The following is a 26,036-nucleotide window of genomic DNA, read 5'->3' as shown; positions in this document are numbered from 1 at the left end:
GATACAAGAATTCTGATCAAAAGTTTATGTCATTTGATTTAGAATTCCACAATTTTATTCTGAAAATTATATTTGTAAAGGTAGACCATGATGACAATGGATTTTAAGTGCCCAAATGGAGAGGGTAAATGTCAGCTGATTCTGTTGCTTTCCTGACACAGAGTAGGTGAATTAGGAGTGGAATAGTTTCAAACACACTTTCTCACAGATGCCATTTGGGAAACGTGACAGTGGATTGCATTTTTAAAAAATGTGATTTTACACAAATTCTGTATAGACTGGGTGCCATGCTGTGACTTGGCTCCTGCAACGAAGCAGCCTCTTCCAGCATTCAGATGTCTTCAGCATGTGCTGGGCACCATGTTGAGAAGGGAAAAGGGAAGGAAACCCATGTTTACTGAGTACCTACAATGTGTCAGGCATGTTCACATACATGAATCCTCTGGGCCATGGCAATCTTTCTGTTGACACAGTAGCTCGTACCTGGTGTATGGTGCTAGCAGAGTAGCAAACAGAAGACAGAGGGCCACAGGGGAGGAAGGGGCAAAAAATTTAACACAGAAAGCCATGGCAGGATGTAGGATGCACACAGCAGTAGCAAACAGTTTTCCTGGAACTGCCTGGGACACAGGACAGTGATCAGGGAGAAAAGCACTTTATTGTTAACTCCTAATGCAGAGTTTGCACCATCACGTGCCTGCAGGCACCAGTCAGGCACCTGAGTGAGTGAGGACCAGGGTGCGGACAGTGAGCTTGCAGAGGCAGCTGCCACACTGCTCTGGCCCAGGATGGCCAGATGTTCCAGTTGGTCAAAAAAATCTAAAATGAGGACTGGCACCTGAAATATGGTTAAAGAAATTGTAGCAAATGATTCACAAATTTTAAAACTCTCTGTAGAGTATGCAACACATCCCTGTGCTGAGATCCAGGTGTGGCCTCACTCGAGCACCAATTGGTTCTGCTCTGAGAGTCCTGAGAGTATAAAATCACTATTTGGCAGCCAACCTTCCCCACTGTTATCGCCATAAAAATAACTGGTCATCTGGAAATGATACGATACTGGAAGGCTTCCTTCCTTCCCTAACTTGTACAATGGAAAATTTTTATTGAACACTTTAAAATTGTTTAGCCTTTTTGCTGACTCCTGTTAACTGAACATTTTCACTAAATTCACTTAGGCCCTTTATTTTCTTCACATAATGCCAAATAACATCCCAGAAAACATGCATAGGTATTAGGAGAAGAAAATAAATAAATGTTTAGCAGCATACATGGCCCTGGAATAAGGTCATTTCTCAGCCTCTGTCGCCTTTCTGTGTAGCTGTGTAATTAAGTAGGAGGCATGAACAAAAGTGTTGTGCAGAGTTACAGTGAATGTTGCTCCCTTTTTTTCCCTGACACCTGGACTTAGAAGTGATGGCTAATGACGTAAGGTGACTCTGAGGACAGATACCATATGCTAAGATCATAGAGCAGACAGAGAAAAAGACTCTGGGTCCCTGACGGCCCTGGAGGCCACCATACAAGCCCTCAACTCTCTACTTCTGGGCTTATTTTATGTGTGTGAGAATAGTGATAGGTTTTTGTTTTTTAAGCCACTCATTTAAGGTTCTTAAAATATGCGGCTGAACATATTACTAACTCATTCAGTCTTTTAATTTTTAATTTTAAATTATGAAACACTTTTATATTTCATAAAATAACAGAAAATAATAATGAGACAAATTATATACTTAATACCTAAGTCATAGAAATATCAACAGTTTGCTTCTGCTCTCCCTTTAGGCAAGTATTTTTTCATTTTTATAATTTCTTTGGCTATACTTGGGCATTTATTCTTTCATATGAACATATCTAATTACAGATTTAAAAAATATTTTATTTCTTTTTAGTGAGAGGGGAAGTGAGGGAGAAAAAGGGATAGTGAAACATCAGTGTGTAGTTACCTCTAGCACACCCCCTACTGGGGACATGGCCTGCAACCCAGGCATGTGCCCTGACCAGGAATCGAACCACTGATGCTTTGGCTTGCAGGCCCATGCTCAACCCACTGAGCTACACCAGTCAGGGCTAATTACAGATTTACAAAAAAATTCTGGTTGTGATTCTAATTGCAGTTGCATTGCAATTATATATATATAATTTGGGGAAAATTGACTTTTTTATGGCATTTAGACTTCCCATCCAAGGACATAGTAAGTCTTTTCATTTGTTCAAATCTTACTTTATGTTCAATAAAATTTTATGATTATCTTTATAGGTCTGTAGCTTTCTTATTTGATTTATTTAGAAATGTCTCACAGTATTAAGCTGTATATTTTTTTTATTAATGTACTGTCTGCTTCTGTCTCCAGCAATGCAGAAACAAAGACCCAACAAAAACACCAGGGGTGTCATGTACAAGAGAGAAGGATTTGGATGCATGCTCACAGAGTAGTTTTCTGCTCTCTAATCTGCTCAGGCTGGGGTTGGGATGAGAAAAGAGAAAGCAAAAAGATGGAGTGGAGGAAATTGGAGCACTCAGAATGGGACCAAGGAATAGAATCTCCCATCAAAAGAACCAGGAAGCAAGGTAGGGGTTCTGAAATGAGCTGTCCTAGAGGACGGCCCCCAGCAGCCCACTATCACCAGTGGGCAGTAGGCATTGCACAGTCCTGTATTGAGAATAGGGGACCCCAGACACCATGTGTAAAGATAGGAGCATGTACAGGAAACCTTGTCCCGACCAAAGTTATGAACAGAACCAGCTGGGAATATTTCTACTGCAGAGGCTGTTGCATTTCCCAAACTTAACAAGCCATCAAAACTCTCTAAGTCACATTTTTAAAACACGGTCTTCAGAGGTCTAGTTCTGGAAGGCCAGGCAGCCCTGAAAGTTTATAAATCAGTAGTTTAGAACTCAATTGCCTTTGGAGAAAGGGAGGAGCCGGTGGCAAAGGTGAGAATTCTTGTCTTTCTGAAAGATATTCAAATACAACTTTATAAAGGAAGAGGCTGTTCAGATAGAGCATATCTTGTGGCTTAAATTGACTCTGAAGCTGCCAGTTTTAGATTTTGGAAGATGATTTCCTGTTACTTAACAGACTATTACCAAGACTTCTGGTCAAGATGGAGGCATCGGTACACAAGGCTAGCCTCCTCACCTCAAAAATTACAACTAAACTCAAGAACAGCCACCACTCAGAACCATCAGAAATCAGACTTCTTGCCAAGGTGTAGGTGTAGGTAGATACACTTTGCTTCCTCACACAACCAAAAGAAGGATAACAACAAATTTAAAAACAAAAAGTAATCAGAACTGCCAGAAAATCAAACTGTATAGAGCTCTGCCTATCAAGGAGTTAAAGAAGAAACATTCATCCAGACCGGTAGGAGAGGCAGAGATGGGCAGCTGAAACAGAGATGGGCAGCTGGGGTAGAGAGGATGCCTGGCAAGGTGGCCGCTGGAGGACGAGGCAGTGCCACATTTGCATGCAGTTACTAAGAGGAACAATTGGGGAGCAAGACAGACTGAGCAACCCAGGGTTCCAGCATGGGCAAATACAACCTCAAAACCTCTGGCTGTAAAAACATGTGGGGATTGCAGCGGCAGCACAAGAAACTCACAGCCTCACAGGAGGGTTCATTGGAGAGACACACAAGGTCCTAGAATGTATATACACAAGCCTACCCACCTGGAAAACAGCACCAGAAGGGGCCCAAGTTGCTTGTGGGTAGTGGGGGAAGTGACTGAAAGGTGGCTGAGAGACGAGCAAGTGGTGTTGCTTCCTCTCCTACCTCTCTGCCACAGACAGTGTACAACATAGTGAAGTGGGTTGCCCGGCCCTAGTGAATACCTAAGGCTCCACCCCTTACAAGGTAACAGGCACGACAAGATAAAAAAAATATGGCCCAAGTGAAAGAATAGAGCAAAGCTCCAAAAATAGAACTAAGCAATGAAGAGATAGCCAACCTATCAGATGCAGAGTTCAAAACACTGGTGATCAGGATGCTCACAGAAATGGTTCAGTATGGTCGCAAAATAGAGAAAGAAGTGAAAGCTATGTGAAGTGAAACAAAGAAAAACATACAGGGAACCAACTGTGAAGAGAAGGAAACCAGGACTCAAATCAACAGTTTGGAGTAGAAGGAAGAAATAAACACTCAACCAGAACACAATGAAGAAACAAGAATTCAAAAAAGTGAGGAGAGCCTTAGGAACCTCTGGGACAACTTTAAATATTTCATCATCTGAATCATAGGGGTGCCAGAGGAGAAGAGGAAGAGCAAGAAATTGAAAAATTAATTGAAAAAAAAAACAATGAAGGAGAACTTCCCTAATCTGGCAAAAGAAATAGACTTCCAGGAAGTGCAGGGACTTCTGAGAGTCCCAAGGAAGTTGGACCCAAGGGGGAATACAATAAAGTTCATCATAACTACATTACCCAAGATTAAAGACAAGGAGAGACTCTTAAAAGCAGCAAAAGAAAAGGAGACAGTTACCTACAAAGAAGTGCCCATAAGACTATCAGCTCATTTCTCAAAAGAAACCTTGCAGCAAGAGGGTCTGGGAAAAGTATTTAAAGTCATGAAAGGCAAGAACCTACATCCAAAAGTATTCTATCCAGCAAAGCTAACATTTAGAATGGAAGGGCAGATAAAGTGCTTCCTAGATAAGGTCAAGTTAAAGGAGTTCATCATCACCAAGCCTTTATTATATGAAATGTTAAAAGGACTTATCTAAGAAAAAGAAGATAAAAAATACAAACAGTAAAATGTCGAGAAACTCATAACTATCAATAACTGAACCTAAACAAACAAAAACAAAAATGAAAACTAAGCAAACAGCTGGAATAGGAACAGATTCAGTGAAATAGAGATCACATGGAGGGTTGTAAGTGGGGAGAGGTTGGGGGGCAGAATGGGGGGGAAGGTATAGGGAATAAGAAGCATAAATGGTAGGTATAAAATAGACAGGAGGAGGTTAAGAATAGTATGGGAAATGGAGAAGCCCAAAAATGTATAACTTATGGACATGAATTAAGGTGGGGGAATGATGGTGTAGCAAATGGTTGGAGAGCGGGTAAAGGGCAGAGGGGAATAAAAGGGAGTGAAAAATGGAACAACCGTAATAGCATAATCAATAAAATATATTTAAAAATTAAAAATTTCACAATAAAAAAAGAAACATTGCCCAAATGAAAGAACAGATCAAAATTTCCCCCCCAAAAGAAGTAAACAAAATGAAGATGAGCAATTTATCTGATGCACAATTCAAAACGCTGTTTATAAGGATGCTCAAGGAACTTAGTACCTCAATAGCATAAAAAATACTCAAGCAGAAATGAAGTATATACTGATGGAAATAAAAAACAACTTAAAGGGAATCAACAGTAGAAGAAATTAAGCCAAGAATGAAAGCTATGATATAAAACATAATGAAGCAAAAAAAACAACCAATGAGAACAAGAAGAAAAAAGATATCCAAAAAATAAGGATAATGTATGGAGCCTCTGGGACAACTTTAAGCATACCAACATTCATATGACAGGAGTGCTAGAAGGAAAAGAAAAAGAGCAAGAAATTGGAAATCTATTTGAAAAAATAATGGAAGAAAACTTCCCTAATTTGATGAAGGAAATAAACATGCAACTCCAGGAAGCAGAGAGCCCCAAACAAGATGGACTCAAACAGGCCCACTCCAAGACACATCAAAATTAAAATGCCAAAGGTTAAATACAAAGAGAGAACCTGCATAGCAGCAAAGGAAAAGAAGTTAGTTACCTACAGGGGAGTTCCCATAACACTGTCAGCTGATTCCTCAAAAGAAACTTTGCAGGCTAGAAGGGATTGGCAAGAAATATTCAAAGGACCAGTTGCCTCTGCAGCAAGGTTGCTCTACCCAGCAAAGATGCAATATAGAATCTAAGGGCAGATGAAGAGCTTCCCAGACAAGAAAAAACTAAGAGTTCATCATCAGCAAACTATTATTATATGAAATGTTGAAGGGACTTATTTAAGTAAAAGAAGATCAAAACTATGAACAATAAAATGACAAACACCTGTCAATAATTGGATCTAAAAAACCAACTAAGCAAACAGGAACAGAGACAGACTCATGGATATGGAGAGCATTTTGATGGTTGCCAGATGGCAAGGGAATTTGGTGGACTGGGCAAGGAGGTGAGGAAATTAAGATGTAGAAATTGCTAATCACGGAATAGCCATGGGGGTGTAGACTGCAGTGTAGGAAATGGAGTAGACAAAGAACTTATACACAGGACCCATTAACAAAGGGGCAGCATTTGCCTGAGGGAGTTGGGGTTCCTGGGGGGGAGGCAAAGGGAGAAATATTGGGTTAATTGTAACAGCATAATCAGTTAAATATAATTTAAGAGAAAAGCATAATAGACTAGTACCTCCTAACTTTTGTACATCATGGCATACTTAGCAAATTATATTTTTACCAACAGTGTAATAGATAGACAGAATTGTTCCAGGCAGAGGCAACTGGCCCTTGAGCTCTGCCCCCTCCCCCAGCTATACCCTACCAATTCAAGGGCTGAGGGGAGTTGTGTCTCAGATACAACCTGCAACCCATTCCCCAATCTGCAGTGTGCCCAGGCACACACAAGTCTGGAAGCTCTTCAAGATTTGTACATTACATTGGTAATTTATTGATCAGGTAAGAGCAGAATGTTCTGCTCATAATAACAATGGAAAGTTATCTTTATCTTTGACCCTCTATACACTATACTGGACACTCCCCTACAAATCCTGTTCCACACTGAGATAAAGGTGGCATCGACAAATAAAGGAGTTGCTAAAATACTTCCATTATTTTAGCATAACCCCTTATTTAGACACATGATTCTGTTCCTTTCATTGTGAACCATCTACTCAGAGGCGAAGACAAAAGCTGTGAGAAGCAGACTTGCATAGATACTAAAGCAGAACCCAGGGACCATCTTGTCCAGCACACGTGTGGGTGCAATCAGAACATACTGGAGCATGTCTGCTTTGAGAGAATGAAATCTCTTGACCTTGGCTGTGGCTCTCCCTCGCCTATCCCACCTCCCTTCCCACCCCACTCTCATCCACCAGTGAGGCCCTCCAAAGGGATTCCACGGAGCAGAGTTTGGAAACCACTCAAGTCCAATCCTATTATTATATAGTTGAGACCCAAAGAGCTAGAGAAAGAATCTTATTAGTTAGGGACAGAACTGTGATTAGAAATGTTAGATGAGCAAATCAATTAGAGAATCCATCAGAAAAAAGATATTCTAAATGGTTTATTCAGTATACTTACAGTAAGTTTACTCAGAGTGATGGTCACCTACAGTAAGTGTTATGAGCAGCACAGATGGATGGCTTCCTGATGTCTTCAGACTGCACAGGAAAGGCCTGCTCGGTCAAAGTCATGTGGGAGGTACGTTTTGGGTTTTCTTTTCATATCCTTCAGCTTTCAGATACCTCACCCCACATAAAATATTCATTCCAGGAAAGAAACTACTATTGATCTTACATCTCCATGTGAATTTAGCATGTTGCTTCTCCTGGGGGTTATTACTAGGAAAAAACATGGCTTTTTTTTTTTTTTCTGGCCGGTGACAGAATATTTGGGATCCTTCTGAGCCCCTGAAAATTTCTTCACATTGACAACTAGTATCTAGAGTCTTTTCCCATTTAGCCATCAAGAAAATGTTTCTGTCCGGTGTTTGCAAGCAAATTCTAGGCAACTGGCACATGAAATGATTAGACAGATGATTTGTAATCAATATTAAATGCACTATATAAACCTTGGCTTAGGTGATTTGTCTGATTAAGAAGGTTAAATTAATCTATTCCAGAAAAATCCATTTTTAATTTTAGATGTTAGAAGTTTTCTTTTTTGGATAATGATGATCTTCATTGTGTTAAATAAACCATGATATTTTACTTAAATTTAATTAAGTAAGCTTTTGCTGGATGCCCTTCAATGCCAGGCGCGGCACTACTGATTTCACCTGAGGCAATACGACAAAGCACTGCCTCTCCAGCGAAGGGCTTCTTGTGTTTAGTAGGCATCTGTGTAATGCTTGGAATCCCCATGGCAGGTGGTTACAAATTACGAGACATAGAACGTTAAAAAACATGGTCTACTTCATCTTCCCCTCGTCATACTTTACAGATGAGGTGACAGGCGTAGGAAGTGTGGACTGGCATGCCACACATGTTAGTGATGCGCACTGGGGATGGTCCGGACCACAGACCTCAGTGCCAGAAGCGGCCGGTCCCTGGTCTCTGCCGTGCAGCAGAGCCCCTTGGGGGCCACGGACCCGTTACAGCAGCAGCATTTTTGTTTATTAGTGCGTGTCAACACCTGTGACCCAGACGGAGCCAATAAGACAGGGAAGCTCAGGTTGGCATCTGAACGCGGCTGGAGGAACAGCCCGGCAGCCTGCTACCGTTTCACCAGCTGATAAAAGTTTCGGGCACGGATCCCTGAAGGCCCGCCTTGACGGGCTCCTACCCCCTGCATGCTGAAGGAGCGAGTGAAAGCAAAAATTTGGGTACAGCTTATTATTCGCCCTTGATTTCTATGACATTGTTTCATAGGAAGGTGCTACATTTCTTTTAATGATTAAATTATTTCATTTGGAGATAATTTGACCCTGTCTGTTTCCTTGCACATGGACTTGAAAAAAATTTCAGTTGGCACTATTTTTAGGTTTGAAGCTCGGCTAACAGGCATTAAGGGATCAATGCTCAGGGGCAATTCTTTTCATTTTTAAAGATAGAAGTTTTTAAAATCTTCTTAAAGTAAGTTCTGATACCTCAAAATGAGTAAAAGCCTTACCCTGGGTTTAGGCAGTCTTGTGCCACCCTGGAGGAGAATGAACTGATCACAGACACTGACCCTGCTCTTTGAGGTTGAATGGCCCAGCTCTTGACCTGTGTTGCCCATTGGAACAGGACTGAAAATAGTAGATTAAAACATTTTTTGTATCATAAGCCCCTTTGGTGGTCTGGTAAAGCCAATTTTACTCAAAATATTTTCAAATATATAAAATAAAATGACAGAATTACATAAAACTAATAATATTGATATATATATTTATAAAAACATTTAAAATTTATAAATTATGTGTGCTTTTAAATTAGGAATTACTCAAATTTCTAAACTGAGCTGAGTGTGAATAATATTTCTAGATATTTGTGAACAACTTTAAAATTATATAAAAATACACATGATTTTTCTTGGCTATGAAGTCACAGACACTTCAGTGGTGCTGGGTTGTTGCTTATATTAAAAATTGAGGGAAATTCTCAGTTTCTGTTAGAAACCAGTACATATAAAATGATTGTTTTTCTCATCAAAATTCGTGCAACCTACTGATTTCCATGCGAGGATGCATTGGGGTCGATGGGTTGGTAACAAGCTAAGCTAATGCTTTATGGATTAACTGTGTTGTTTGCAACACTAGGCACTCATGGAATGGGCCATTCTACAGGTGGTTGGAATTTTGGGTTCCTTTATAAAACTACCAAATTGTTCCATAAAGCATTCCTTTGCTTTATTTAATATAACCCATTTCCGAACTGCTGCCTTTTCTTGACACAGTACTGCTCCCTGTGCACCAGCTAGGGCTGCTCCAGAGCATCAAGTTGAACAGTTGATGCAGATCAACAAGTGCAGACAAATAAAGATCACAAAAGTTTCCATGACTTTAGAGGATTTAGAGATCCTGGCTGGCAGGATAGCCACTTCCTCTAGACTCCCAGATTGCTTTTGGTGGCACTGGGCCCCAGGACATAACCCACAAAGCTGTGGGCAAAGGTAGGAGTCCTTGGGGCAATGGTTCTGCATGGGGCCAAGAACTCTTCAGCGAGTCAGGGAGGGGGCGTTAAACTGACACAGTTTTTTAAAACTTAGTTGGGCTTAAGTTTCCCTCTCTTCTATCTCACTCTTTCCTTGGCCTTGACTTTCTTCTTTGGTGACTGTTGGTGCCAGGTCTTTGCCTTTACTTGTCCAGTCCCTGCCCCACTCAACACCCCCCTCCCCCCGCCATGCAAAAACATCATCAAAGTATCAACGGTGAGAAAGTATCAGAGTTAATGGCGTTAACATTTTAGAAGGAAATAAGGAGTGAAAAATAAACAAACAGCAAATAAATAAATGATAAAAGGCTCTTTAAACCTTTCTGTAATGAAGATTGGAGGAAATTAAAAGGAGAGAGTTTCTTCAAATCTATATACAACCATATTGCTCAATTTTTTTTTTTTACATTAGACATTACTCTAGCATTTAAAAAGTTAAAGCAGGCAGAGGCCGTGACTACATTGTCACCACTAATATTACCAGCCATTTTGACTTTATCTCGTTTAGCTTATCCGATTCATGAACTCATGTTGTAGAACTGCAGCTGCAGGTCCATCTTCTCTCAGCCTGTGCTCTCTGCACCCATTGGACTTTTTCTATGGCTCTACTGTAGCCCTCATTTATCTGTTTTTCAACTTTTTAAAAACTAAAATACTTGAAAGACCCCTTACTTCTGTTGCAACCAATTTCTGCTTCTTGGCACCATTTCTCAGGATAACACATGGATAATTGTTGATAACTTTATTTCCAAAGTAAATACATCCTCCTCCCCTTTGTTTCAGTTGCTCCACATTTTCTAAATTACATCTCTGCCATTGCCGCTAAAAACTTCAGGCATCTTTGGACTTCTGGCCCATGTCCTAGATTTGGTTACTCTCCTGGGGCTAAAAGAAACACTAGTAAAGCTGTCTGAGAACCACTGCAGGGCGCACAGGACTGGGCTTCTCTTCTTCCTCCTCTGGGACTTGGCAATTCTTGACTCTCTACGACATGAGAAAATATGCAAAAACCCTCCCCCCTAAATTCCTTCTCAGAGCCTGAGATTGCTGCAGACATTCTGTGTGTTTTTGTACCTACTCTATGTATAATGTTAACACCACTAGTGTACATCTTAATGTTTTCTACACGGCCACCATCTGCATGCAAATATGATGCTATGCCCACTCAGTGTTTCTAAGAATATGAGAATAAAAGATGACAATGATCTGCCCAGTCGTTTGCGAGAAAGGGCAATTAAATTGAACCAGAGAAAAATCAGACTTTTGTCCCACAGCCAATATCTAAACATGTGTAGTTCCTGAGCATCTCAAACTTTAAGTTAAAACACAATAGTACATGAATCTACTCCTCAGCCCCCTTCTCACCCACAAATATGCAAACTACACCAAGGTACTCACTGAACAGTTCGCGAGTGGGTCCCTCATGCTGAAATGTTTCTTGCTTCTGTCCGTTTCAGCTGTGCTTCAGCCTTCAGCTTTGGAAAGTCAGGACACCGCCTCAAGGTTGGGTGTGTCCTAGACTTCCTGGATTCAAAGGGCCTTGTCAAACACCCCAAGGAGGAAGTCCCACCCTGAACTTGCCTCCTGTTTATTTACTGAAATAGCAGAGAACTGCTCCGGGTCAAGAGAACTGGCTTGAGATGGTGAGAAAGACTTTTGTAAATACTTAAAGGGCAGAATGCAGAGTTCTGAGCCCTGCAGCCTGTAGAGAAAACCCAGAAGCTATAAAGTGTCTCCATAATCCGGGCGCTCTCAGGGCTGGTACATGTTGTCTTAGCTTGCTGTATTAACCACATTTTTAATTTTCTGTGTGGTAGCATGCTTGGACATATGGAGGCCTTTCTGACCTGGGAAGGCCTGTCCCTCCTACTGTCAGCTAATTCCTAGAAATAGCAAACAACTTGCCCTTGAGCACATCTTTGATATGCAAAGCAACAAATCCAGAGCCCAGACCCCCCTCCCCCATTCTCTATCTAAAGCTCACACACCAGGTCAATATTTCCTTTGCCCTAAATCACCCCAGCACCCAGCACCAATTAGGACCATACCTATATAACTATGATTATGATAGGAGAATCAAATGTTGGAAAAATTTTAGTTTCAGGAAATAGCCACTAAATTTAGTAATCAGTATGTGTAAAAAGCTCTTGTTTCAGGAACTGAAGGTATGACCCAGGTCCCCTGACTACAGGAGACCATAAGCAGTTCCACCTTGGTGCCTCAGGAGGACGGCAAGCAATCAGGGTGGTAGCTGAGCCACTGCACTCCAGGGTGAGGGTGAGACGCCCATCTCCCAGGACACAGATGAAACAATAGTGCAGCTTCTTACCTGATTAACTTTTTCCCTGAATTCCAAACCCCATACCTATACTTTTCTTCTTATAAAAAGTGTCAGTTTAAAATGGAATTGAAGACCATCTATTAGGGTACAAACCCACCATCTTCTCAGATGGCTGGCCATCTGAATAAAGTGTCCATGAAGATTCAATCCCTGTTTCTGCCGATTGGGTCTAGTGGGTAACAGGCAGTGTGAATGCTGGCTTTTCCAGTTTCAGTTATAGTGGAAAATGTCCAGAAAAGGCTATTAAGGTGCAGGGTGTTGAGAGAAAGCGCCTCTAAGGTCAGGATCAATTCTGAAGGACTGACATGTAGCCTTATTCTTCTAAGTCATAGGAGTTTTAATAGAGGAGACATATAAGGGCAAAGCAGCTGCTTCCAGTGGTGGCTGGCCCGGGAAGAACCACACCCCTCCCAGTGCAAGGTCCCTTTTTAAAGGGGGTTAATAGAAGGCATTAATAACGAAACCAGCTAGCAGGTAGTTGTGTGGGCTCCCTTGAGAACAATAAATCACTAAGTTAAAAGAAAAGTTAAAAGATAATATCAGACAGTTCCTACTGTCAGCGCAAGACACCTCTAAACGTGTAAGAATTTTTATGAGTTTACTTGACCCAAACTAACAATAATTGCTGGGAAGCAAAATCTCAATTAATTAAGAAAATGCTCCAGAGAATAGCAGTTTAGTACCTTATTTTATACACCAGAATCAAAAGAAAGGACAGGAGGGAGTTACACAAAATCCACTGATGATAGATTAGGGAAGTGGGAGAAAGAAAAAGGGTGGGGGGACCTCTGAAGTTAGATAGATAAAATGCAAAATGATAAACACATACTTTTACACGAGCGGGTATAGAATAATTAACAGTTAGGATTAAGATAATAATAACAATGAGCCCTGGCTGGTATAGATCAGTTGATTGAGCCAGGCCTGCGAACCAGACAATCGTGGTTACATTCCCATTCAGGGCACATACCTGGGTTGCAGGCCGGTTCCCTGCAGGCCAGTTCCCAGCAGGGGACTCATGAAAGGCAACCATACATTGATGTTTCTCTCCCTCTCTCCTTCCCTTCCCCTCTAAAGATAAATAAATAAAATCTTAAAAAAAAAGATAATAATAACAATGAGAGGATTTATGATCTCTCCCTTGTTCCCGCCTGTGCCTTGAAGGGTCTGGGTAAAGGAAGTTTGATGTTCCAAAGATATGTTATCATCATAGATGCAAAAAGACAACACACAGGCTCATTTAAGGTAAGGATTGACCTCTGTTAGAGAAAAATACTGGCCTAGAACATGACTACCTGCCATGAATTTCTTTTAGTTAATGAGTTTTCATTTCAGACCATCCTTCGGGGTTACTTTAAGTGTCTGGATTTGTAAGGCTGCCGCTCAGGCCTCCCCAGAGCGTGCTGGGTTTCGTATGTGGCCCCTTTTCTTCCACACTGTACTCTGTACATTCACTGACTTCCTTCCCGGGAAGGACGTTCCTTCCCACTGACATTCATCTTTGGGCTGTATTTGGTTTTCAGGGTAGTCAGCCAAATGTGAGGGTACAGAGAGTTAAACAGTCACCGAGCATTTAACATCTTCCAGACGCCTTTGCTGCGGGAGCCATACTGTATCTCTAAAGTGAGTTCCCCGAAAGAGCATACATTAGCCACCTCCGGGGCCCTAACTCAAACCAACTTTCACTCCTAGTTCAACAGGGCCAAGAGGCTAACCTATCAAATTAAGAAGGATTTTTCCATGCTCACCCTCATATTTTTTATTTACTCAAAAGGATAAACAGAACTAGAAATCAGCCTTTGGAAACTTATTTTTTATTGCTTTCTCTCCAGCGGTGGTTCCAGTTATCAATCCTTAGATTTCCATCTAATGGCCTTTGTGACAGTCATTTGCTGGGTGTGGGTGGCCTTTCTCTGACTGGCAGAATCCTGAATCCAAGCAGAGCTCCATCAGCAGAGTCCAGTGGGGCACTTCAGAGCTGTCCACGTGGGCGTGCTGCACTCGTCTGCCTTGGCTCCATTCATTTGCCAGGATCCATTCAAAGTCTCTGGAAATAACAAACGGAGGAAGGGGTGGTTAATAATCAGTAAAGAGAACTTGCCCTGCAGCCAGGCTGCAGATGTTAGTGGTGAAATGACACCGGGATGTTACTGGAGATTGGATCTCACTTCAGCAAGCTTGGTACTGGAGTTGTGGCAAAGAAAGATTTCAGAGCCAAGAATGAAATACAAACAAAAGTTTATTTAGAAACTCACAGAGATAGAAGTGAGCCAGTTGGGCTGCGTGGGCTCTGGAAACAAGTTACAGAGATGAAAGAAGGGCCCTTGGAATTTAGGAGAAAGAAAGCAAGGATTATGCTCCCAGAAGGAAGGGAAGGGGAAAAGGCCTGGCACGCTTCAGAGAGAGCACGCAAGCTGGGGAAGAAGGGGCTGGAGAAAGGCGCAGGCTCGCTGGAGAGGGCGAGAGAGATAGAGAGCTGCGCTACGTCCTCTGTCCTGAGGGTTTTCTTTTTTTTTTTTTAATTTTAAATTTTGGTGTTTATTAGCTCGTTTTCAGTTTCTTTTTTTTTTTTACTTGAATAAAAATTTTATTTATTTTTTTTTAAATTTTAATTTTATTTAGTTATTTTTCAAGTACAGTTTTTTGTCTATTTTTCCCATCCCAGCCTCCCCCGCCCCTTGCTCCCCACCTCCCTCCCATTTCCACCCCCCCCTTAGTTCTCGTCCCTGTGTCCTTCCTATTTGTTCCTCCAAATCCCTCCCCCTTTTCATCTCCTCTCTAAAGGCAGGGACGTAGGAGAAGCCCAGGGGAGGATCTCAATAGAATATTCATCAGCTTGCTAGGTGTGTCCTTTCAGGATCATGGTCTGCTCTAGGGCGAGGGATCATTAGTCAAGGACCCTGGTCCTGACATCAGGTGTAGCACCACCCCTTTTGGCCTTGCTGCCCTCCGAGGTTGTAGATAAATTGGACCAGGGCCTTGGTTCTGAGGGCCAGCAGTGTCTTCCCCCTGCCACTGGCTGCATTTGGTCTTAGCTCAGTGCCAGCCCACTTCGAAATGGAGAGATAGCCCTCCCTTGCCAGTTTCTACAAGAAATGTCATCGCATCACACTCACTGTGGTCTCTGTGGCCCTCGTGCAGACTGGTAGGACATTCTTCCACATTTACTCCTCACGCGTGTCTCTCCCAGCAGCTTGACTAGCTTTCCCGTGGGTGTCCTGGACACCTGCTCCATGAAAATATCTCCATCTCACTAAAGCATCCCTCTCACAGGCTGCTGCAAGGGCGGCATGGTGTCCCAGCTCTGTCTGGACTGAGAATTAAAGCTTGGTTACTTGTGGAGCTTCTTAGAAGGGTGTTTGCAGGCAGAAAATGTTTTGAGTTTAGAGGTCAGAAAGGGGGCTTATCTCTTGTCACAATAATGCTATGTATTAAACAGAAGACCCAGTGGTTTCAAATGACATAGACTTTATTTAACTCACAAGTCTGTGGTTAAGCTGGGTGGCTCTTCTGGTCTGCCCGGTCTCACTTATGTGAAACAGCAGGTCACCTCTACAGCTCTGCTGATTTGGGCTGAGCTTGGCAGGGAGGGCGGATCCACTAGGGAGGTGGTTGGTTATGGGCTGAAGTAATTTTGTTTTTTAAATCCGCCGGCAGTCTAACCCAGCCTGTCCTCAGGTCACGGCAGAGGAGCCAAGAGAGCATGTGGAAGTCAGGCTTGGAAATGACACACTGTATGGATCACTGCAGCTGCATCCAGCAGATCAAAGCCATCAGTTGCAGGCCAGCCCAAATTCAAGGGAATGGGAAGACTTCGCTCCTTAATGGGAGGAGCCGAATGTCTCATTATCAAGGGCTGAGAGGAGGCAGAGAATTGGAACTGGTTTTACATTCAGTCCATTACAATGGCCAGCCAGTATTTGTTCTTGAGTGGCTACAGAGATAAGGGAGAAAGGACACTGGAGGGGGTGGCTAATACATGTCCCTTTCCTTAGCTCATCTTCAGGGGACATGTCTGGAACTGCAGCAAGATTGAGGTTAGTGAGAAAAATAAGAGGAGTTAAATTCACAGAGAGTCTAAATACAGATTTGGAGATAAGGCCGTTCGCCCCTCTGACTCCATGCCCCACCCTACACACAGTCTGCCAAACAGCACAACAAAGAGCACCTCTCCTTGGGGTGGAGGGCAGAGGAGGACAGGGAGCAGAGCAGGCTCTCTAACGTGCCTCCAGCACCTAAGGCTGTGGCTGGCAAGGGCAGCTTGGCAAGGAGGCCAGAGCAGGCCAACCTAAGTACATTTGTCCTTGCCCATGTACGAACCCCCCCAGCCCGCTGACTCCCAGAAATGGTCCAGGGAACCTGGGGAAGGAAGCTGAGCTCCTGTATAAGCAGGGGGAGAAGGACCTTGTAGTTTCAGAAGTAATGTGAACATCACCTTGTTTGCACCTACAGGTCGACGAGAACTGTATATAGGGGAGTATCTCAAAGAAGGTACACTATACTTATTTTCTTAAAAAATTGGTGCCCAAGACATCCTTTTGAGTTCTCTGTCCTCAGGTTTGTCTCTGGCCATTTGTCTCAGGCCCCCACTCATTCACAGGCTTTTTTTTTCCAGCCCAGGCCTCCAGCTTGAGTTACTGTCTGACCTCTCTGATCCCAATCTTCCTGCTTCCTTTCTCAGTTTATGCTCCCCGTTTGCCTTCCTGACATGGCCTCTCTGCAGAAAGAAAACCTGCAATGGACTCCCTGGGGCCTGGCCTGGAAGCCGTTCCACTGCACTCCACCCGTCCTATTTTGGGCAGCCTCCAAGGGAGTCAACAACATGCGCACACATTTGTTAAATGCTTGTAAGGGGGTGTTGGGTATTGGAAAGTTAATAAGAAACAGGAGCCCGAATGTAATAGAGGTTAAGGGTAATTCACAACTAGGCTTGCAAATTTCTTTAGTAGCCAGAAGATGCAAGGAATTGGAAACAGCACATGTATTCAATTCTTACGTATTAAATGGGGATCTCATTAAATATCTTATGGTAACACGGGCTCACATTTAGAGGACTTACCATCTGCCAGGTGCTATTCTAAGTTTTTTATAAATATTAACTCCTTCAATCACTGTAACAGTCATTTAAGGTAGATATATATTATATCCTTGTCATACACATAGGGAAACTGAGGCACAGGGTGGTTAAGTGACTTATGAGGTCTTGTGGTTGGTGGCAGCATAGGGGGGATTCACCCGAATCCGGTGCTTCTGCCTTTGATCTCGATGAAGTCCTGCCACCCGACCTGGACAATGGGGCGCCGAACATCCTGGGATGGTTTAGTTCCATGTGCTGACATAAAAACAAATTGCGAGGAGACAAGTGTGACTCCAGCTTGGTTCACGTACATGAAAAAAGAGATCTAGACACATATATATACACAAAGCAGACAGCGGCGCATCTCGGAAGGTTGGGGTTATGAGGGATTCCCTTTCTAGGACTCATACTGCTGTGTCATTTTAATGTTTAAAAATGTTTTGTTTTAGAAACCAGAGAAGACAAAAAATTTAAAAAGAATAACAGTTATGTTAACTTTAATTCTTAAAATTAAAATGCCGGCAGTAGGCTTTCTTCCCATCACCCGGACTTTGCCCTTCTGCCTTTTTGTGGTCTAGCTGACTTTTTTTAAATCTCTAACGTCCAGCTTTTGTCATTTTCCTCGGACACAGTAAGCACACTCTGCCTTTCTCTTGCTATCTATTACACACACCTCTTCTGATTTATTTATCCCATTATGTTGAAATCACTTATTTAATGGTCTGCCTCCCACACTACTCAGTGAGTTCTGCAAAGTACCCGAAGCAGAGTAAATGTTCAATAAATAATTGTTTTCATTAGACTGGATTCAATACTACTGAGAAAATGACCCCGTTAGATGGTTCCTCTCCGCTGACAAGACTGGGAACACTGTTTATGGGCAGGCCGGGATCCTCAGCTCTCAGGATGCAGAGTCCAAAACACAGAGTGGAGATAAGTGTGACCTGCGGGACAGGAACTCCACAACGGGAAATGGCTCAAATGCACTTGAGAGTCCCTGACACTGACTGAAAAGGGCCTTGACAAGAAGAAAACTGAGAAGGAATCAAGACAGTCCCAAGAGACCCCTTAGAGAACTTGCTTGGAGATTTGTTGGTTAAAAAGATAAACAGATGGAGTAAAAGGAGCCTTGGGACCAAGGATAAAGTCAGACAATGGCTTAACGCTAAGAATAAATTTGGGAAAGCCAGTCTAAAATGAGCCAAGTTCTGCAAAGTTTGCCGAAAACATCTAAGAAAATTTTTCCTCTATTGAAAGCACAAGAAATGTAAAGGGGCAGCACTGTGTTCCGAGGACAGGGTGAGCAGGAGGGCTTTGCCAGGCTGCGGGGTCCAGCGGTGAGCGGGGGCACTTGCCTCCGGGATAGGCTGTGACACGGAGGACGCATCTTGACACACGTTTCATCTCACTTCTGAGTCCTGGACGAAGTCTCGTCCTTGGCCTGTTAGACCTGGCGGAGGACCAGTACCGCCTCTGTGCTGTTTCAAGCTGGTGAGAGCCGCAGACAGGATTTACAGACATGATGTTACTTCCACCAATCACCCTCAGAGGGAAATGTAGACGTACTCTCACTGCAGGTCGATTACTTTTTAGTTTTAGTTTCTGGTTGTTGCAGTAATTAGTTTCCTTAATTTCCATATCTCTCCAAAGCTGGAAGATATATTTCTAAAGCCTTGACTTAATGCATATGCATATGCGTGCATATGTATATGTATATGTATATGTATATGTATATGTATGTGTATGTGTATATGTATATATTTTAAATGTACCTTTGTCCAAAGCCTCAGGATGAAAAAAATCTAATTTAGAAGCACTAATGGGTATTTTAAACTGTAGCAAGAACAGTGGGGGCATATGCAGATACCATTATTGTTAACAGGCAGCCCAATTTGTAGCATCTAAAGTAACTTTCATGCTGTTTGTACTAATTATATTGTGGTTTTTAAATGTCAGAAAATTAGCTTTTTGCTACTTTCTGCTTTATAGAAATTACCTAATTTTTAAATCAAAGTCCAAATGGCCATAATTAACTTAGGGGTGAATTTTCATTGTGCCCATCCAGATTTCATACATGTTAATTTACAATCTCCAGGTGTTAATGGAGAATAAAAATGAAATTGAATAGATTGATTTGCATAAAACAAATTAGCATAAATTTGCTTTTCCCTAATGAGCCCTAGGAAACAAAGACTAATGGACAAGTAATTCACATGAAGTCATCCTACAGCCATGATCTATGGCTTTAACTTCCCCGCAAAAGCATAAAAAATAAGGGTATTTTACAAATACAGATTAGTCCAAATTACATATTTTCATTTGATCACCTATATTAATATTCATGTGGCATTACTTATATTTCCTAAGCTCATCTAGGATAAGTCTTAGGGATTTTAATTAAAATGCAAACTAGAATGTGTGGTATAGAATTACATTAGTCACCACGCAAAATATGAGCTTGGCATTTTTGCATGTGTAAATAAAGTGCCACCGCAGGATTTATTTGCCTTTTTCACCTTGGTTATATTTCCAAGTTATAGATCATTGATTTACAGTTCTTCATTATAAATCATTGCCATGTTATGGAGCTGGAATCTCAGAGAGGAAATCCAAACACTCCACATGGTTACTCTCACAGTTCTTTAGCAGCAGGGACTGAGGAGTTGGGGACATGGACATGGGAAGTAGAGGAGCTTTCTCTTCACTCTATTTCCTTTTGCACACGTGGGATTTTATACGATGTGCTTGATCACCTTTTCAAAAGTATAAACGAATTTATTTTTGAAAGCCACTGTGCACCCTTGCACGTTAAGGGCCGCAGCGTATAAAAGCCTGTTTACTAGTCCACCAGCCCTCTGTGGACATATGAAGTATCTTCCCTTCATGTCTTCTTACTCCAGTTATTAACCCCTTAGTCAGCTTTCCCCACAACTCTTGGAAAAGGTTCTCTGGAAGAATCACTTTTTTTTCCTTCCATTTTGCCTCTCTAGCATTTCACACAACTGATCATTTAGTGGTGTCAGTTCACTCATTCTCTCACTTCAGTGAGGTTGTAGGTGGAGTCGTCTTTGATCTAGGCCAGCGATTTTCAACGGCTGTGCCCCAGGAATTTTTAAAACACGCAGTACCTGACTGTTCAGTCAGGGGCTCTGACCTCTTTTCCCTTCAATCACCAAGTTAAAAAATGACAACAGCCAACACAATAATTATATCCAGTGTTCATGAATTAGAATAATACCTGTATTTTTTGTCTGATGGGCAAAAAATATAACATATTTTTTTGGTGTGCTGCAGGATTTTATTAATTCATTTATGTGTGCCATGAGATGAAAAAGGTTTAAAATTACTGATCTAGGCATTAGGAGAGATACAACGATGAACCAGCCCACGTCTTTCAAGGAGCTCAGTGTGATGAGGGAGGTTACATTATACTGGGATGGATTACATAAATGAAGTTTTTACAGAATTGTGAGGAGAATTCCAAAGAGGCACCCCGCTCAGCCTGGTGGGGGAAGGGGAGAAGAGGCCTGAAGGGCACATATTAATTGTCCGTGTGTAAGAGGGTGTGTGTTGGTGCACTCAGAGAATTAATTTTAAGTCCCTCAAGCATGCCTTGAGCACAGACTCCTTCTGGGACCTTAGAGTTACCGAAGCTAGAGGCGCAGAGGCCGCACATAGAGAGCCGTGGATGCTACGTTGCAACTTTTAGCCAAATGTAATTGGAGCCACACAAGCGTCTTTTTTTAATGTAACATTTTGAGCACATTTAAGATATTTAGAAGTGCATTTTAGACTGATCACTGTCAGCAGTATGGAAACTCTAAGGGGGGCTAAGATAAGATTCACGAAAGGCGGGAGCCTGGTGCCAGGACCTGGGAGAACAATGGTGAGGCCTTAATAACGTGAAGAGGAAGGGGTGGAGTTTAGTGTGTAGCCCGGGACCTGGAGGTGGATTGGGTAGGGAGTAAACAGTGAAGGAGAGGGAGGATCTAGGGTGAAGTCCAGGTTTCTGGTATCCTCTTAGATCCCCTTCCCCATGGCATCCGCTGGAGGCACTACAGGGCGCAAATTAATAGTATAGGCTTCAGAGTGTGAAAGTTGTGGGTTCAAACATTGGCCACACTCTACATTAGTATACCAGTTTGGGAGAAAATTTCTTAATTCCTTTAAGGTTCAGTTCCCTGCCATGTAAAAATGGAAGAAATAATAAACAAACCTCTTAACAGACTGTATGTAGTAAATGTTCAGTAAGCACTAGCTGCTATTATCACTGCTATCATAATTTTAACTTTTTGCCTGATAAATTAAGGCATTATTAAAGATGATTATGTACAAAATACTGAAAACTATGACTACAGTAACTCACAAACTTATAAAAGCTAACATGAGTATTTTGTTCACCAATTTTTAGAATAGCTAACACATTTTCTTCTTTCACCAAATTTCCCTTCAGTAGGCTGAGGCATTTTGTGTCCCTTTATTGCACTTGGAATTCAAAGATAGCATTTTCATTTAAAAAATAGACCTCACAACATCTAAACATGTGACTGTTTCACTTGAGACATTATTAGGGCTCTGAAAACAAATACATGTCGATTTAAAAATTATCTCGAAGTTACAAATTGCAAGTTCCGTGCACAAAATTTCTCTCACCCCTTAATATTTTAGTGTGTATTTCCTAGAAACAGAAAATTTCTCCAACAAAACCACCACATAGCCATCAAAAGCAGGAAATTAACATTAATTTATTCCAGCTCTTTACAGCTCAGTTCTGCCAATTGTCTTGATTATGTTCTCCGTGGTGTAGGGTCCCATTCAGAACCGTGCATGGCAGTTCCTTCGTCCCAGGACTGATGGTGTTGACTTGACGGTGTCTGCGAGGCTGTGAAATTACTGCTATTGCCTTTGTAGTTGACCAACGTTTGCTGGATATGTACCTTGAAGCTATGCTAATACTTCCTTCTTCATCAAACTTTCAGTTCACTCGCTTATTTTTTTTTTTAAGATTTTATTTATTTAGTTTTAGAGAGGGGAAGGGAGGGAGAAAGAGGGGGAGAGAAACATCAGTGTGTGATTGCCTCTCATGCACCCCCTACTGGGGACCTGGCCCACAACCTAGGCATGTGCTCTGACTGGGAATCAAACTGGCGACACTTTGGTTTGCAGGCACCAGCCAGGGCTCACTTATTCATTTGAATGAACTCCCTGTTTTCCCATTTTATTCGGTGCATTATGATCTGGTATATGATCAATTTTGGTGTACAAAATATCTTAGATTTGGCCTGTGAGAGCCCCTTCAACTTTGTTCCATGTCCTTACACCGTTTTCCCATCAATTGTGAGCACCTTTTTGCTTTCTGGTCCAAGATGGTCCATTCCAGCCTGTGCTTTCCTGCCTCAGCCCTCCCTCAAGGAGCCCTGGGTCATTTTAGTGGAGAATGGCTTTAGGATGGGTTTAGAAACCAAGAGCAGGGGCCTACCTGTTCTTATTAGGGAGTCACTGATGGTAGGCCCCGAAGTGGACAGCTAGGGAATGCATATCTAAATACACTCACTCACACATGCACAGATACACACATGCAACTATATTTTGGTATCTATCAATATATTGGAAAGCACACGTTCATATAGATACCTATAAGTTTAATTCAATATTACTAAGTTCATTCAGTTTTTTTCCCCTTTTTATTACAAGATCTTTATTACAAAATCATAGGCATGTAATTCTATAACATAATGATATTATACTCAAGTATACCATATGACATTTTAGGTGAAATGTTCAAATTGCTGTCCATCCCATGTGAGATACTCACATACCCTACCAACCACACTCAATGGCGTTACTTCTACTGGATCCTGTATTTCACAGATCTCCTTGAGGTTGAGTAACTTTGTCTCTTATAATGGTTAGAGTTGTGAAATACTCAGATGTGAATATGTCTCACTAGTACCAGGAATATATATATTATATGTATAATATATATTTAAATATTTTTCCTCATTTTTGTAGGTTTAATATATCACTTACATGTACTTTTATATTTGTTCTGGTTTTAAAAATATACCTTAGATATTTGATATCAGAAGAAGTCATAATCCAAGTCATTTTATACTACTCACATAGTCTTTTATTCCTCAAACGAATGAACTTCCTGTGCTGTTTGTGGATGGGAAAGACACCCGGAGCGGAAGTGGATTTAACAGTCCCTGTGTCGGCAAATTTCCCATCCCATCAATGTCAGTAGTACACTCTGCATCAGCACACCAGAATAGTGTCTAGATGGCAGTATTAAATGCCTTGCTGTTTAAAACATCTTTCTGAACTCAGAATATTGAACATTCTATCCAATTTTGAGGATAATTTTATTCACATGAAATCAGTCTTTCCAAGTTTAGAAATAAAGTATTCTTAGCTTAAGTTTAAATATTGCACAGGGATGGTTTCCAATGATTAGAAACACATTTGTACTATAACACATCTAGGCCCAAGCAGTTCTCATTTACAGCCCATTTTTTTTCCTGGCAATAACCTAAGTATTTCTGCAGTACTACATCTCTCATTCCCATGTGGTCTCAGTCAATAGACTGTCATTATCAGAATAAAGTTCTTCCCATTTAACTGAATTTTGTAAGTTCATTCAGTTTTCTCTTCCTCCATATTTGTCACTCTTTTTTCTAACAACAAGAAACTGGTTTTCGTTACTCTTAATATGTTCACATATTTGATCCATCACCCTTCCTGTAGCCACTTCTGCACTGTAGCCACTCTGACTTCCACTTGCTGCTGTCCTGCAGAGACACCCTCACCATCCTGCTTGGACTCGATCTGTCATGCTGGGCGCCCCCTGCGTGGACATGCTCCTCACCCCACCCTGCTTCTCCATGCTGTGTGGTCCTCTGCAGGTACCTCCACGACCCCATAGGGCCCTGATACCCCACCTGGCATGGACATCCATCCATCCAAGGCTTTGATACTGAAGAGTGCAAGAAGAGAAAAGAAAGAAAGGAAGAGAGAAAGAGGCAGAAGGGGAGGTCATCATTATCGTCAACATCAGTGTATTTCTTCCTATGTTTGATATCACTGTGTTATTTGCTGGCTGACCTTCTTCCTCCTATCCCTCAAATATGGGCATTTCCAAAGGTCTGCTCAAGTAGAAAATAGAGAAATGACTCAGAGGTCAGATTAAGTTTTCTGCATATCTGCTTTCTGACTCTAAGACCTTGGCAAGGTCTCCTTATCTGCCTTGCCTCTGCCTCCTTATCTGAAAAGAAAGAAAAAAGGAAATAATAGTGGAACCTACTTTCATTCCCATCTTTCCAATTTTTGGTTAGGCACTTCCAGATGAATGGGCTCTCATCAGTTCAATTGCTAAATGTAAAACTCAGCTCATTTTTCCTCTTCCAACAATTATTCATCTTCTTGGAGTTCTTATTTCTGTAAATATGTTTATTCTACAAGCATTTATTGAGTGCCTACTATGTAGCAAATGTGGTGGCTAATAATTATTATAAAAGGCAAAGTCTTTGCTTTCAAGATGCTTACAACCAAGTGGAGGTGAGTATGCTACGCACCCTGATGGAGTGAAATGGCTGTACCTTTCCTTCTCTAAAAAGAGCACCGCATTCCAAGAGACTAAAGCTTTCCAGGACGAGGTGTTCATATGTCAGTGATGAAGGTCAAACATGCATTAGCTAGTGGAGAAGAGGGAAAAGACCTTCGAGGTAGAGTGAGCAGCATGGCCAAGGTACTGGAGACAGAACCTGGCATGGTGCATTCTGAGACCATGGCCTTGAGAACTGGGTCGAGAGAGGCCACGGTGAGCTAGGAGGTTGGAGTGGGAAATGACAGGGGTCAGACCACCCCCAGCCGGGGCATGTTGCATGGGGGCTTACTCCCTGATTCACACCATGCCCTTTGTCTCGAATGCCCTTTGTCTTCTGACTTGACTCACCCAAATCCTCCTTCTCGGCTTTCTCCTTGAAGCATTTTGTCACCTGATCCTGAGGAACATCTCTCTTTTCTGAACACTTCTAGCAATTATTATACTAATAATATATGTATGATGATGATGATAATGTCTTATATCTGTAGAGTTTTACTGTTTGGGGAAACCTTTTACCTTTATCACTAAGTTTGATGTGCATAATAGAACAAGCATCATTTCTTTCAGAGATACCTTCACCCATTAAAATAACCACTGCTGTGCCCTGCCTCTCTATCGAGACTGAAACTTTCAGTTCAGCAGTTTTGCCTTTGACTTATTTATAATGTGCCTAACATAATGCCCCAGAGAGAACTGGTGCTGAATACCTGTTCTGACTTAATTTTAATGTGCATTTTGTTGAATTCATTAGCGTTGTGATTCTCTGTTTTTAGCTTGCATAGTATCACCTGTTTTATACATTCTCAGAGATGATTTGCAAGCGATATAACTAAGAGATGAAGTGGTATAACTGTAAGTGCAGTATGTCAGGGCTCTTTTCTATGAGCCATTTAGTACCCTCAACTGAGAGAAAAAAGAGACACTAATTACTCTTAACAATCCTAAGGATCATTTTGAACTCATCTTTGGTGATATGACTCTGAATGGCCTGGCACCCTACACGTTTCTTGCTTATTGGCTTTACTGAGTTGTTACTATTATCCCAGGTCAGCAAAACTAACAGGAGCAAAGAGTTTAATCCTGGTGGATTTAATGAACTGCTAGGACTCAAAAAAAAGTAGCACTGGTCTTTGCCCTACAACTTCCTCACTCTGCAGCACTCCGTCCCTGAC

The 26,036-nt window shown here is 41.8% G+C and overlaps 1 protein-coding gene and 1 long non-coding RNA gene across 8 annotated transcripts in view; both read right to left on the bottom strand.

The window, feature by feature from the left end:
• Positions 1 to 11,348, bottom strand: part of NOSTRIN (nitric oxide synthase trafficking) — a 61,039-nt gene extending 49,691 nt beyond the window's left edge. For 2 of the 7 annotated variants that reach the window (XM_053665112.1, XM_053665115.1), the window contains exon 1: positions 8,819 to 8,915. Coding sequence is in view for 1 of the 7 variants with exons in the window: in XM_037140696.2 (XP_036996591.1) it covers positions 11,239 to 11,265 (27 nt within the window). In the remaining 6 variants the exon portion in view is untranslated. Of the gene's footprint in view, positions 1 to 8,818; positions 8,919 to 11,238 lie in introns of those variants that run through there. The other 5 variants (XM_037140696.2, XM_037140702.2, XM_053665113.1 and 2 more) reach the window with 5 other exon arrangements.
• Positions 11,349 to 14,007: 2,659 nt separating this feature from the next.
• LOC128627397 (uncharacterized) lies at positions 14,008 to 15,747 on the bottom strand. The gene is made up of 3 exons (XR_008391588.1): positions 15,664 to 15,747; positions 15,298 to 15,494; positions 14,008 to 14,228 (listed from the first exon to the last, which is right to left on the bottom strand). It is a non-coding gene; the product is annotated as an uncharacterized LOC128627397 (long non-coding RNA).
• Between the last annotated feature and the right edge of the window lie 10,289 nt (positions 15,748 to 26,036).

The sequence above is a fragment of the Artibeus jamaicensis genome, unplaced genomic scaffold (genome assembly GCF_021234435.1).
Source record: "Artibeus jamaicensis isolate MK-2021 breed Jamaican fruit bat unplaced genomic scaffold, CSHL_Jam_final contig_391, whole genome shotgun sequence".
NCBI lineage: Eukaryota > Metazoa > Chordata > Mammalia > Chiroptera > Phyllostomidae > Artibeus > Artibeus jamaicensis.
The sequence above is the reverse complement of the archived record's forward strand: the minus strand, read 5'-3'. Positions and strand labels throughout refer to the sequence as shown.